General features: G+C 39.9%; 1 protein-coding gene across 2 annotated transcripts in view; it reads left to right on the top strand.

The window, feature by feature from the left end:
• Nucleotides 1–15,302, top strand: part of SLC9A7 (solute carrier family 9 member A7) — a 71,014-nt gene that overhangs the window by 39,773 nt on the left and 15,939 nt on the right. The window contains exons 10-14 of one of the 2 annotated variants that reach the window (XM_032680659.1): nucleotides 16–129; nucleotides 1,300–1,411; nucleotides 2,786–2,939; nucleotides 9,504–9,563; nucleotides 14,705–14,768. In XM_032680659.1, coding sequence (XP_032536550.1) covers nucleotides 16–129; nucleotides 1,300–1,411; nucleotides 2,786–2,939; nucleotides 9,504–9,563; nucleotides 14,705–14,768 — 504 coding nt within the window. The remainder of the gene's footprint in view (nucleotides 1–15; nucleotides 130–1,299; nucleotides 1,412–2,785; nucleotides 2,940–9,503; nucleotides 9,564–14,704; nucleotides 14,769–15,302) is intronic. The other variant, XM_032680660.1, reaches the window with a different exon arrangement.

Raw genomic sequence — 15,302 nt, 5'->3', positions numbered from 1 at the left:
CTCTTTTCTCCCTAGCTCTTCGAGGTATTGCACTTCCTGGCTGAGAACTTCATATTTTCTTACATGGGTTTAGCACTGTTTACTTTCCAGAAACATATATTCAACCCAGTTTTCATTATTGGAGCTTTTGTATCCTTTTTCACTTTGTGTGAGGTTTCTCTATTGTCTTATGTGCCTGAAAACTTGTGATGTCTATTGGCTTTACCAAACAGAGAATGATGGCTGGCCTGAGTTTTCCTGATGTCTTGCAGGAACAATAATTTTGAGAACAATCTTTGGTTATGTCTTACATCAAAGCCCTAAGGCCTCTGTACCACATAGTTGTTGTTCTGTACCTGAGTAGTGTTAGAAGTCATAGAATTTCACTAGATAAATAAATTAATATGCTTTACTGTGTCATTTGGTCATTGACAGCCAACACTGCTTGTGTTGCTTTTGTATTTCAACTTGGGAGACCTAGAAAAGGATGCATTTTTCTCTTCACTTCCAAGGGTCCCTTGAGAAAGCAAGCAAACTTCAAGTATATAGAGAGGATTGTGTGTGAATAGATTATATTTGAGCAATGTCCCAGAGGTAGAGATCAGCCTGCTGTAGGAATAGGGCTATTGGCAATAGAGATAAAACCCAGTGAAAGCGTATACATCCCATAATCTGGGATATACTTATTTTCTCTCCTCCTTTCTATTGTTTTCTCTCATTGCTATACTGCTTCTCAGGGTTTATCACATTTGTCTTTTTTTTCCTTTGGCCATTTACTTTTTTCTGAAATAGTAATAAATTTTCTCCTGTGTCACGTCACGTCCATTTTTCTGACCTAAAAAAGTGCTCCAGAGCCCTACAGACATTGAATAAGGATGTGAACAGAATAGTTGTGTCTGGTGTACTAAGCATTGCTATTTTTCACCTTTGGTGTGGCCTTCCATGTTCTCTCAGGTTATGCTATCTGTCTTGGTTTTGTTTTCTGTATTGGTTACTTTCTTTTCCTGCCTGCTTATTTTTTATTATGTTTTCCACATCTTTTTCTACTACTGCATTTAACCTCTGTTGCCTCTTGAGTGATTTTCTACCTTTGTGAGGAGGGCAGCTCTCCATTTAAAAACTTGGCTAAAATATGTATTCTGTGCAAAGGTTCTGTATTCATGTAATTGGTGAAAGTCTGCTTTAGATATGTAGATATAACAAGAACACTTGCTATCATGATCTAAACCTCTCACAAAAACAAAAGCTTCAGGTTAAAGCCGGGTACCCAAGAGTGCATGCCTCAGGAAAAGGAAATCCTTAACCCTCAGCTGTGAACAGATTGCAATCTTTTTGGGAAGAGCTGCACACATCTACCCCCTCTCCTTTTTGTTGAATTTGGGCAGAAGGCATAAGATCAGCTGGAGCTTTCAGCACATGATGATGTTCTCAGGTAAGAGCTTGGTAAAATGCTTGGTAATGCAAAAAGACTTATTTTTAACTCACAGGAAATTGATAGTGCTACCTTCTATAATCCACTTTCATTCATCCTAAATGGAAGGCTTACTGATTGTTGCAGCATGCCATCATGTATCTTTCAACCTTTACAGAAGGTGTATCATGTCTGGGATGAGCGACATCTTGAAATGCTTTTTGCTTGTGGCAAACAGTACCTCATGTTGGGAATAGAGCATTTTCATTTGAAGTGCATCTGAGGGGATGGAGGAGTTGGGATGTATCTCTTCTAGAAGGTTATTTCTAGCAGAGATGAAATGTTGAGCAGAAACAGACACTTGCTGAGAAAACAGAAGTGTATTTATGGATGCCCTCTCCCACTTAGTTGGAGAAAGAAAGGTATTTGACTTAAACTCCCTTATAATTTCCGTCACACAGGCAACTGTTCAAGTTTATCATCTAGAGCAAATTATGGAGTGTGTGTCTAAACATGTTCATCTTCAGAAAGTTCCAGAGAATCCTCTGCATACAAGAGGGAGTAAAGAGGACAAAGCCAGGCTATTTCCAGTGGTGCCCAGTGACAGGACAGAGGTAATGGGCACAAACTCTGTGCCCATATGGCACAGAGGTTCCCTCTGAACATCAGGAAACACTTTTTACTATGTCCAAGCATTGGCACAGGTTGCCCAGCCAGGTTGTAGCATCTCCATCCGTGGAGATACTCAAAAGCCATCTAGATGTGGTCCTGTCAAGCAGGGGTTGCTTGACCAGGGGAGGTGGACCAGATGACCTCTAGAAGTTCCTTCCAACCATAACCATTCCATGATTTCCCTACATAAGAAGTCTGCACATGACCAAATGCCATGGCTTGTTCTTGCTAGTGAAGTTTCCCCTGGGACGCATGGAAGAGGGGGAACATGTAGTCTGTCTGTGAACATGTTATTAACTAGAATATTTTTCCAGTGATAAAAATTTCATATCAAGAATTCACCATTCAATTATGAATTCAACTGGGAAATTGTGCATTTTCATCTGTATTCAGGATGCTGCTTGAGTTCCACAATATGTTTTGCTGTTGTCCACAACTTGTTTGTTTCTTCGTTCCTTTCCTGTGGTTTCTGGGAATATTTACACATTTTCTTAGCTCTTGTGGATTCTCTAAGTTACAGAAAACCGGGAGGGCAAATTATGCTGTAAATCATGCCAGGGCATAATTTATCAGGGAATCTGAGGAAATCAAAACCTGCTGGAGCCCAGTGCTTTCTGTCTGTCACTTTATGCTTGTGTGGCAGGGATAGAGCAAGGGAAGTTGCTGCGTTACCAACAAGCACAGTTGCACTTCTAAGCTCTGTTATTGCATTTTTTCTGATAGGTCTCAGGGGAGCCATGGCATTTGCTCTGGCTATACGAGATACTGCTACCTACTCACATCAAATGATGTTCTCAACAACTCTCCTCATCGTCTTTTTCACTGTGTGGATTGTCGGTGGAGGTACAACTCCCATGCTGTCATGGCTGAACATCAGGTTGGTATGCAACTGTGTGCTGGGGAGACTTTGGTCTTCTAGAGGCAGCTGTGTTAATTTGGCATAGTTCTGCAGAACTTGTTTGATGCTTGCTAGAGGTGTTTGGAACATGATATTTTAGATGTATCTATAAATATATGTGTAGGTATTTAGAACATGATATATTATGGAGGAAGGTGATTGTGCAGGGTGGTGAAGAAAATGTACTGATGCTGCTGGGATTCAGCCTAAAGCCTGATGTATTGAGTTATCTAGGTCCTTGTCAGCCCATGGAATAGTGTTGCCTGATAAAGCAGCCCTATATTGGAAAGAAAGAATTAATCTAGTCCCATATAAACTTCTCTTCATGTTATACTGAGACAGTTCCCTGTCTTTTGGCTCTTGGTTATGGCCCTATAATGGTTTTTAAGTTCAATGGAGTCTTTAGTGGATGGTGCTAAACTGAACGTGCTTTAAATATCATCCAAACAAATCTGATGTTGTCTAAGCAGCTGGGATAAATGGGATCCTGCTAGTCTTCTGGGAGTGTTTCCTCCTGTTCTGAGGAGATCTGTGAAAAAGGTAAGTTGCATGATTATGGAGGTTTGACTACAAATCCTGGTTATTCCTTAGTGCTTTTGGGCTGCAAGTACTTTCATGTTGGAGAATATTTATCGACAGATGTGCTAGAGAATCATGAATCAATCATTGTTAAAGATGACATATATTGTAATTCTGAAATTTTTGGCAGTTGGGGAGGCACAGATAAATAGAGTGGAATTAAAATAACATAGGCTGTATAAACCCTTCAGTGCGTTTTTTAATATGTAAACTATATGTGTTCTTTAGCACTTGAAAGTTTTCTTTTTCTTGCTTTCTAATTTTGCTCACCAGAATTTGTATAGGATAGGAAAAAACATCCTATGTTAAACCAGTTTCAGTCTTTAGAAGAACTGATCATTCTTAAGGACTAATTCTGCATTTGGCAAACTTCAGTGAACTGCTTGTGGCAATAGGTAGCAAGTGCTTTCTAGATCAGAAAAAAAAAAATGGATAGGACTCCCAGAAATGCTTGTGAACTGTTCTCATAGAAAGTAGTATGCTTCTAGCTGGACACAGACATTTCAGCCGTGATTTGCATTATCAGCTCTGACTGACAGCAAACATTGGGAAATCAGCTTTTTTTTTTTTTTTTTGGTGCCAAATTAATCCATTTCTGTCCTTTAAAAATATCTTTAAATGTGAGTTCCAAATGCTTGGCTAGCGCACCAGAAAGAAGCAACACTTCATGTAGTCAGGCTCTCCAGAGGTCACCCAGTGTCAGTGCAGTTGTGTCATTAATGATTGTGAGATATCACATCCTAATGATACTTCTAAGCCCAGCTTGACTAATTTGTTTTCCCACATGAGAGCTGTGTAATGACTTTCTAAAAGGGTACCTGGAATAGGTGCCATGTGCAGCCTTCCATTTGGCACCTCTGACAACAGGAGGCGTCTGTCTGATGATGATGTATAAGAAGCAACTGTACTAATAAGGAAGGAGGAGAGGTGCAGTGTCCGTGTAGCTGTCAGTGTGCATGGACTCTCCAGAGTGTGTGGTATAAGGAGCAGGAGATGAGTTCTGGCCAGCAGTACACAGGTAAGAGTGCTGCTTGTGGTCTGCTTACAGTGCATGAGCAACGTCTGCCAGGATCAGTCTGCAGCCTCTGAGATGGCTGATGTGAGGATATTCCTTGTCTGATCTCCACTTGAGTTGATTCCAAAGCATTTTCCTAAGCATAGATCCAACCAGGTAAACAAAGCTTACTCTAACAGCCCTCATCATAAGTGCTGGCACAGCTTGAGCTGCCAAAAGGCAGTTTGCCAAACCACAGATCTGAGTGGTTAGCTTTAGGTTTGGGGTCTGGTGGGGGTGGGGGTTTTTAGGGGGTTCTTTTTTTGAGATTTAGCTACCCTTGCTAATAAGCAGTAACTTCAATTGTCATTTGTCATAGTTGACAGAAAATAAATTGTCCTTCCCTTAAGAGGGAGGTTAATGACATGTATATAACAAGGGAGCTCTACGCAGAAAGCATTTTAGAGAACTGCACAGACATGCCTACAGCTGGCTCGATAAGGCACTGTCCCGCCAATGATGGAGTCTGCACTTTCAGGGGCTTCGTGAAATCAGCTTTGTGCCAGGAGGTGGCGGCCGTGTACAGCTGATCGAACATTAGAAACTTGGTGCTGGTGAAGTACCCTTTGTGCTAGAACCCTTTCTGTCGGAAAACAAGAAGTCCTGTCTGACACTGCCAATTTAAAAGAGGGACAAATTAGTTTCCAGCTGAATTTTAGAATTATGCTACTTTTCTCTTTTCCATCCCTTTATACGCAGTGGAAGAGGTAGACAGGAGGAGATGAAGATAAGATTCTCTGCCAGTGCCTCACTCAGCAGCACAGTATGTAGTGCTGGTGCAGTCCTGAGGCTGCACAGGAGGTAACTTGTCCCTGGGATGCTTTCTGAGCCTTGGCACTTGCCCATTAGGTTAGATTGCCAGAAACTGGAAATAAGTAGTGGTCACGTATAGAATTATTTAGCAGAAAAGAGATTAAAAGATAAAAGGTGGTTTGCTTCTTAGATAAAGTGAAAGGATGTAGGAACCTAATGTCATTTGTATGTTGAACTTCAATGTCAGGATTTGTGTGGACTCCTAAAAGTCCAGTTCTGGTGTGAAGTTCATACTGGTTGTATTCTGTTTGACTTTGGCCTTTGTGGAATGAAGGATGGAGAGCTAGTCAGCTATTACAAAGTCATCCTGAAGTAGTTGGCCCAGCTACAGTGTGGATGTAGATAGAAGACAAGGACAAGCTTTAATGAAGAGTCACCCATGCTCACTGAACCTTTACTCTGATTTATCTTGCCTAGTCACAGCATGGCAGAGTGACATTACTGTCATGTTGTGGATACTGTTCTGCTTGTCAGTGGGTTTTCTGGGTGGCCCCTTCAAGAGTTCCTGTGGACTGGGATGGGCTGAGCTCCTTCCCTGGGAAAGGCAGGCACATATCTGTTGTAGTGGGCAAGTCAGAGGAGCTGAGATAGACATCAACACCAAAGGGTCTTATTTACGGTTGTGCCTCCTTGATTTAAGTAAACAGAACCAGAGAGCCCACTCCAGCCAAGACTTTCAGCCTGGCTTGATACCACCATGTTCATGGGGAAGCAGCTGCATGCATGCAAGGTGCAACACCTACACAAGGATCCAGAATTGCTTTGCTGTGGCTTAGAGGCAGATGGACATGTTTCTGGCCACACCACTAGTTGTGTAGCAATTGGGATGCATGCTCTGTTCCTTACTTACTGTTTGTCCCTTCTCTCCCATGATATGCAGCATTAAAAGCAGGTAAGGGGTAAAGAGGCTAACACGAAAATCAAGTTTTATTAAAGTAAAAAGCAGCATAAGGAGGAAATAGGCAAAAATATCCTCTACCTCCTCTTGCTGTTCTGAATGTCTCAAGTGTTTGGACAAGCAGGTATCTTTCCAGATAGAGTATATGACCAGTATACCCAGGCCCCACTGATCAGACTTTAATGTACAGCTAAGCAAAGGACCTATGGTTTGCAGCAGAGACTAAACTTCCGTTTTCTGTTTAACTGCTCAGAAAACTGAGGTCATGACAGCAAAATCTTAGTAAAAAACTTACAGAATCTTCAGATGCTTTTGATTTCTGCCACTTGATGCTGAGCAAATTAAAAATTAACACCAGAAACTGGAGTTAAGGTCGTGATGTCGTGTTTAAATTTCTTGGCGCTCTATCACTGAGATGTACCCAAGCATTTGGGTGGTAAACAGTTATACTTTCCTAGTAGTAGATTTTTTTTTTTTCTTAGAAACTAAAGCATGATTTGGATATTAAAAATATAGTCTCATCCTTTGAGACCTAAAGGCAGAAACAATTTCCTGACTGAAGCTTTAACAGTTTCAGCAAAGTTGAGAGCCCTGTAAACCAAAACCACTGGCAAAATCCCTCTTTTCTAAAAAATAGCTGACTTCTCGTTTCACGCATCTGTCATGGGGGAAAAAGGGAACTCCTAGCATTTGTATTGCAAAACAGTGTGGTTTCCATTTTTCATTAGAGGTTAATGACTGGTTTTTTTCATGTTGAATGAAGCAACACATAGATTAATGCCTTCTTCTCCTTCATAATCTGCTGAAAATGAGAAAGTTAGTGTTTATTTTAATTAAATAATTTCAGTTGTACTTAGCAATCTTTTTTCTCAGTCTCAAAGCATTATACCTTACCATTTAAAATATTTTAGGTATCTTCTTGCCATAAAAGCTAAAGTTTGTATAGACAATGTCAACTTAGATATTTTACTGCCTTATGTCTGACTTTGCATGTCCAATATTTCTAAGAGCTTTCTATTTAAAGCTCTTAAATTTAAATTTATTTCTATTTTCTATTTTTTTTCTTTAAAAGAGCAAACTGAAAAAGAAATCTGGAAACACTAACTCTCGCACAGTTACTATGTGAACTACCTAATTATCTGGGATAGTGGTAAAACTGTCAGCTTGGTGGAAGTCTCAGGTTATACTCTATCTTTCCCAGAGTGGATCAACAATAAAATGTGCATCTCTTAAATACCATGCCTCAGTGTTGATGCTGCAATCCAGCCTCATGCTATATTCTAGACCGGTGTGGGGGATGTCTGATAGGAAGTTACATCCTCCTGTTTTGTAGCCTGTTTCTATTATTCTATAACTTAGATCCTTCAGTGCCTTCTAGCCACTCTCTGCTGTTTTTAAAGGTAGATTCACAGGCACGGGTGTTGTCCCTTGCCCTCTGTTGTGAGCTTTTTTTCTTGCCCATCTCTTATTCTGGACTGTTTTTCCAGTCTTCCTGCTTCTTTCCCAATCTCTAGTTTTTCATCATCAATCTTAAATCTCCTTTAATGGCAGTGCAGTGCAGCTTCCAAACATCCAGCCTCACCCTTCTGAGCCTTTTCCTTTGTAGGAAAGAGATTGTCTTTTCCTCTGGAAGTCTGGAACTAAGCATGGGAGATGTTTCCTCATCTTTATTCTTGTGGGCTGAAACACAGTAATTCACACTAGAGAAAAAAAATGTGGGGAAGGCCCAAATGCTGTAGGACCTGGCTTAACTTTGAAGCTCTGGCAAGCCACAGACAGAAGTTTTAGGAGTCGTTATCTTGGTTAGATCAAGAAATACCAAGAGACAGTTTCAGGAGTCATTGTCTTGGTTAGGTGAAGTAAACAGATACCCAAAGGCATCCTACAAACAACCTGAAACAACTTTTCTTAATTCCAGGGTTTTTTAGTGATTGGGTTTTTTTTGTTTTTTTTTTTTAACATGATGATGGGAGTTCTCTTCTTCCTCAGTCACCTTCTGAAAAACAGCTGAACTCTTTGAAATCAGCTAAAAGTTTCTGAGAACACTGCACTTATTACAGACATCTGGAAAAACTTTAGTATACTAACTTGGCAAAGATACAGCAAAGAGAAAGAAGTCATAGAAGGAAAGTTATGGGGCAGTTTTTAATTTTAGTTCTTGCTGTGCATACAGAGCCATCTCAGAGTTGGCCTTTTGGAGCAGAGTGCTCTGACCTGGAGTGTATGTTGGTATGGGAGAAGACCTATTGAACCTGGAATCCAAAATAAATCTACTGAAAGTCTGGTATTTGCCTCGACGTTCAAGGATTACATGAGTACATGCTCATCGTATCACAAGCTATAGCCTTAAATATTTGGTTTGTCAAGATGTCAGCCTGCAATCAGGGTGTGCTCTTTGTAAAGTGAGGCCTCTGTGGATTTCTGATCATACAGGCTTTTATTTCACATAAGCAAAGTTCATGATGCATGCTTTCATGGAAAAATGGGGGGAGATGAGGCGGGGAGGAAAAGCCCCACAAGCTGATAAGGAACTTGTGTGGAAAATACTAGAACCCAAATATGTTTTCATTTGTACCTAAAGTCCCCCCCCCCAATAGAGAAAGGCAAAGCAAGGAGTAAAAACACACTCTGCTATGACTAGAGATTAAATATGTTAAAAGTTGTTAGTTAATTTTTAGTTAAACCAACAGAGTGATTTAGAGCTTATTGCCAGTTGGTTTGGACTGCTCTGAGACTAGGTCGTATTGTGACCCCTCTCATATATGCATCATATATGCATAGCTTCTCATACTTTTTCTGATGACCCTTTCTCTTTCAGACCATATGCAGGTCTGAAGTGGTAGGAATTGTCTTAGATGGAATCTGTCTCTGTGCAGCAGCTCAGTTGAGAGCTACTGAATCTAGTTTTCTGGGGGAGGTAGTCTGCCAATTGTGTTTTACCATCATGGTGTTTTGCCATCTGGAATCTGAAACAAGGAAGAATATTACTCGATATGTCAATCATAACTTGCTGCTGTTAATTTTTGTTTTGTCACTTTGTTATTGCTCTGCCATTGTTGTTCAAGTATGTTTTGTCTTATTTGATTGGGTAGGTTTTGGTGGTTTTTTTGTTGGTTTGCTTTGTTTTGCTAAAAAGCTCTGTAAAGCACACATCTCATGAGCATTTTGTTACTCACATTGCATTCTTGTACTGTACCAGAGTTGGTGACCATGTTCCATCGGTGGAAGAGATGAGTGAAAGCCGCTGGCTGTATTTCAGGTGACATCGTGCTTTCCTTGATACCGAAGTAACCTGGTGCTTGGCTTTCTTCATCTTTGTAACACTAAATGTGTGCTCTTTTTCTATACTGTGGCATGCTGCTGCTGCTTCTTTTCTGCAGAGTGCTGTAGATGTTTCTCAGTTATGAGTCTGTTCTCTTACTCTGAGCTGTGAGTGTGGATCACACATTGTCTTTAGTTCAAAAAAATGAAACCACGAAACACCACATACTTTAACTCTGTGTAGGGGTATTTAACGAAGTAAAACTGGCATCTCTGGCCCTGGATGACTTGAAGCTGAGAAATCATGGATGTGACCCTATGGTCCTTAATCACACGGATATTCTTAAGCATTCCGTGAGATTATCTCGTACAACTTTTCAGGCTGGAAGGGCCTTCATAGATGATTTATCCCAGCCTGTTTGGGCATGTATTTTAAAAACTGAGGGTTTCACATTGCTTTATAGAAAGATGCTAATAAGAGTGGAGATATCAACCAGAGAAGACTAGGATTCTGGTTTCTTTTTTTTTTTTAACTAATACATGGTTAGAGAGATAATTTAAAGTTAGATAAATCTCAAACTGACATCTATAGGAGGATGTGTATTTGTATGTACATGTATGCGTATACATATAAATATGTAGAGAATATTTTTGTAAAGAAAGCTCTTTGGAATGGGATAATGGTAAGTTTCTCATGTATCTTGTCACACTTGAAGGTTTGCAGCAAACTGCTAAATTTGCCAGAGATGCAGTATGTTAGCTTGTACCGAGAATCTGAGAACGAATATCTATTACAGTCATTCTTGGCTGTTGCCACAGTAATTACATATGCTAGAATGTAATAGAGCCTGGTATTTTGGTAACTTGCCATCTGTGTGTTGCAGGGTCTTTCAAAGGTTTCTGAAGTATCAAAAAAATGGTCCTAGCCATTTAAAAATGATGTAGTAGAGAGCTTCAAATAGTTTTATCGGTGGTAGTTTGGTTTTTTTTTGCTATCCATTTCCATCCATTTAGTTTCCATTTTGTGTGTCAACCACTTTCTGCCAGTGTTTAAATTACTGAATTGTACATAGGCTTAGCATTTGAGGGATCAAATCCAAGTAGCTGCTTCCCTAATGTGTGATGCTGGAGTTGTAGCTGTAGGATATGGACCAAGAAGGTCAAGTCAGTTAGGGGCAGAAACATGGTGCTTTAGTATTGGTCATTAGGAGCGAGCTCAAGGCTAATACCTTTGCTGTTACAGAGCTCTTAAAGCATGAAAAGCCTTTTGTGCCTTAAAAAATATTTTCATTAGGGTGGAGTGAAGAAATATACTGAAAGTAGATTAATTTTTGCTGTAGCATATTAATGTTTACAGGTTCCAGTGAATTTCCCAAGGCAGAAATAAAGGTGTCTGAATTTTATGTACCTGTAACTATCTGCACTGAAATAATAAGGTATCTATCAGATACCAAAGTGATTCCAATGGGGGAAATGGATTTTTCACCAGTTTTGAGATGTATATGCATTGTTACAACTAAAAGACTGCTTATATTCTTCATCTGAGATCTTTTTAAGAGTTACTTGTTTGAATTGCTATTTTACACCCTTGGGGAATCCACACAGGACTGCTGCAAAGGGCTTTCAGAGAGGGAGGGGAAATGAAGATGCTTGCTGGCACCTGCACCACCTTGGCCTTGGCAGTCCCATAGCTGAGGTGCCCTTCAGTCCCCATCACACAGATTGGGCCTCTTCTATAAGTTTTCAACCAGCACTTCCTCACCTGCCTTTCTGCTATGGGGTTTGAGCAAAACACCATGGCCATTGGCAAGGCTACCCTCTCTGTGCCCTTAATCTTTGGGAGGAGATTGTGTAAATTCATCCATTAATAGTTTTTCTTAATTTATAAAACTAGTTAAATAAATGAGAACTGATATTAGCCTTTACAGCACATTTAAATTACAGGAAGCTTTTTAAATGTGCCTTAGGATGTGAGATGGATTTTTTCTTTTAACCACCAGAAAAAATCAATGTTGAAGACATATTTACATCAGCTTAACACTCATACTTTTAATTATGGAAGTAGTTAAGTAAGGATGAAGTAACTAAATGTTTTCTGTGCTTCACTGTAAAGGAGGTTGGGAGAGACTGGACTTGGCTTTGGTATTGTTTTGCTTTAGGTGATAAAAATGAGATCTTAGAAATCTAGGGACAGGGCCTGCAAAAAATGTGATGCCAGTGTGTATATCCCTTGAAACTTAAACAGACAAACTTGATAAAAAAACCAAACCTGCCTGTACAATTCATGCTAGAGAAGAGGATAAAAGACGCTGCATACAAAAAATAGTTGTGAGAATTCAAAATGGAAATTTATTTTGTTAGTCTGTGAACTGAAGAACACAGTTTGAAACTGAAATTAAAAAGAAACTGTAGTGGTTTGGACTTTGTTTTCCCCCAGAGGATAAGAAAAGTGGTAGACCCCAAGGGGTGGAAACCCCTGGAAGTTTTGAATTTCTGTCCAATGAGCGCTCCTGCAAAAAATGTAAACATATCACAACCAGACCGGAAGAGAAGAGTTGTGGTTTGAGGGAGAAGAAGGTGGCCATGTTGTGAGCCACGAGGAAGGGGCTCTGAGCCCCACAGGGGGGGGCTTTGGCCCCCCAGCCCCAGCTGGAGCCTGTGGGGACCTGGAACAGCATAATGCTGGGCTAGGTGCCTATAGTTATGCTGGGAGATGTTTTCTCCATCGTGGGCAGTGGCCGTGGCAGTGATTTATGGGATAGAATTAAAAGCATTAAAAGTATAAATTCACTTGAAGAATAACTTTGAAAAAAGTTTTTAAATTACAAATTTATGTGGATGTACTATTTCAATATTGAAAGAAACATCTGTAGTGAGAGTTTTTTTCTAAAACTTAACCATTTTAATATAGAAAAGCTCTCTTTTGCTCTTCAGCACCACAGTGAACCCAAACACCTGGCCTGTGATGTACTATGACTTTTCACTGAATATATGTTTGTCCTGATTTGGTCCTTCATTAAGCCCCCTTTCCCTGGCTAAGGGCAGTTAAAATCCTCAAAACAAATACACAACCTTGTAAGTCAAGTAAAAGCTGAGACACTCTGAATTATTTGGTTTTCGTCTGTATTGTGAAGTGAATGGGTAGTCCAGGGAGTAAAAACTATTTAGGGAATGCAAACTATGTTCATCTTTTGGAACAAGCTTCTTGAACTCACTATTCACATGAGTCTGGTTGCTGTGCATAGCACATTAAACCTTCCCCAATGTGCAGCTGGAGTTAAGAAAGCCACAATTATTTTTCTTTTATTTTCATGTGTAATCTTGTATATATATTGCCATATTGAGTTGATTTCCTGATGTTGCTTTCTGTATGAGGCTTCATTAGGTAACTAGTCTGTCTGCAGAAAACCCTTCTTATGTTGTGATAGCCTAAGCAGTAATATCTCAGCCCTTGTAACCTCTCAGAGCTCTTGTGTGTGGTGGTTTATTTTAGCATGTCTTACAATCCAGTACTCAATCTGTCTATCTAGTGTTCCCTTAAACTGATGAAGCTTTTCAATTCTGAGGTTGGTCAGTGCCAATGGATTCCCAGGCTAAATGTGCCTAAAGTTCAAGATGACTCTATATGTGGAAAAAGGAAGTGATGAGGAAAGACAAGAGACTCAGAAGAAAAATCAAACCAAACCACCAAGCAGAGGACTGGGTCAGCACTAGTTTTATATGAGGCTACTGCAAGGTGGCCTTCTGGATTTTCCCTGAACTATATTAAGTCACGTGACACCTTGAGCTGGCTGTGAGTCCACTGGCTGTGCATCCACAAGGATGACTTAAAACTTTAGTTCAATGCCTACTTTTCTTCTTCTATTTTTCTACTAGAAAATGCTGCCCTGGAAGCTATTTGAAGGATGTTCTCAGTTTGTTTGATCCATCCTTACGCAAGCATGGTGTCCCTGAGGCACACAAATGGTACGGTCTTACCAGCGAGGTTCTGTTGGTTTCTGGTGATCCTCAGGACTGTTGCATAAACACCGTGGCTATAAACAGTTGACACATAGTCTAAATAACAAGGAAATTGCACTAAACCAGCTCAGTCCGTTCTAACAGAGGAGACATGAAGAAGTTAACAAAAACTTATTGTCTGAAATGGCTATTCCGTGAGTTTTCCCATACTTACTATGCAATGTGGTGGGACTGAAACACAACACATTTAAAACTGACAATTTTATCTAACATCTGAGATTGGAGGTTTAGGTTCTCTCAGAGATGACAGAAATTAAGACATGAATAGGATTTAAAACTAGACAAGTCCAATCTTAACAAATAGCTACCCCCAAAATAGACCAGAAGAACCTGAACAAGGATAAATACCCATCTTGGATAGGAGCCCTATGTGAAAGGAGGGTTCAGTAAAGAGATGCTTGCTAGCTATGCAAAAGGAGTAGACAGCTTCTTCTTAATGTATTATTCTGTCATCACCCACCAACTCTTTGCACAAACCCTGCCTCACTCAGGTGGGAGGCTGGACTACAGGCCACTTGTTAATCCACTGTGGTTGCTTTGTGTTAGATGAATGAAACTTGCAGCAAATTAAGCTTGTGAATCTTTATAAAGTATTTTTAATAGTATTAATTAATAAATTAATTTTATAGTATTTTTGGTGCTTCCCACAGGGTATTAAAACTTTTTAAAGTCATATATTTGAGCCAGTCAAGCTTATCTGGCAGTTATTTGCTGTGTCAAATAGTTAGGTTGGGCTTTATCCTTAGCTTCTGGTTTCTTCCTGCTGGACATGAGGGATGTTCTCCACTAAAGATGATGTCACCCACCTTTTAAGCCAAAAATAGTATTTTCTAGTGTCCTAAAAGAATTGACAACAAAGGCAAGCAGTTAAAGTTGATGCCAAGATGGAGTTAAAGCCCTTGTCTACAGGCAGGTGCTTCTTGAGTAAAAAAGTTTCTTGTTTATAGCTATGTAACTGCAGGGGAATAATGGACAACTCTTCCTCAAACTAGTCTCATAATCTCTCTGAATGCAGCTTTGCTGGGTGCTTAAAGTGCTTTTAAAATGCATTCTGCCCAACTTACAGCATTTGCAACTCTCAGTAACACCACTTGCTTTGTTTTCCTAATGTTTCTGTAGGGTTGGGGTTGACCCAGATCAGGATCCTCCACCTACTAATGACAACTTTCAAGTCTTACAAGGAGTAAGTAATTACATAACTTCTCTATTAGGCTGATCTTATTTTATATCTAAGATGATAGAGAACTGCATAAGTTGAATGCATGGGTAAAACCTTTCTCTTCTAGCTGGCAAGTCAGTAATGGATTTCACTTTATAATATTCAAGTAGTGCCCACTAAAAAACATTGTGGTATTGGGTGTAAGGCTGTCGTATTCAAATTTTTGTGTATGTGTATATACATGCATATACAAGCCTTCCGAAATCTACTAATACTCTCTGTTTAACAGTGTGCTTTTCTACTGCTTCCCCTACCTACCCAACATGTTTGCTTTTTAGCATGCTGCTGCATAAATAGTTCTTCCCAGTTCTGACCCAGAGGCTCTTGTTAATAACTGATGCCAAATTTTGGCCCTTGGAGTTGCTTATAATCAAAGATGAAGTTTGCTAATCCAATCTCAGCTCTCATATGCTGTAGCACAAGCCAGCTGGATCCTACCTGTACTACCTACCACCTGTATGAAGCAGAAGAAGCATTGGAAAACTGCCATTTATATTC

The sequence above is a fragment of the Chiroxiphia lanceolata genome, chromosome 2 (genome assembly GCF_009829145.1).
Source record: "Chiroxiphia lanceolata isolate bChiLan1 chromosome 2, bChiLan1.pri, whole genome shotgun sequence".
Classification (NCBI taxonomy): domain Eukaryota; kingdom Metazoa; phylum Chordata; class Aves; order Passeriformes; family Pipridae; genus Chiroxiphia; species Chiroxiphia lanceolata.
Note: the sequence above shows the minus strand (reverse complement) of the source record. Positions and strands in the feature narration are given on the sequence as shown.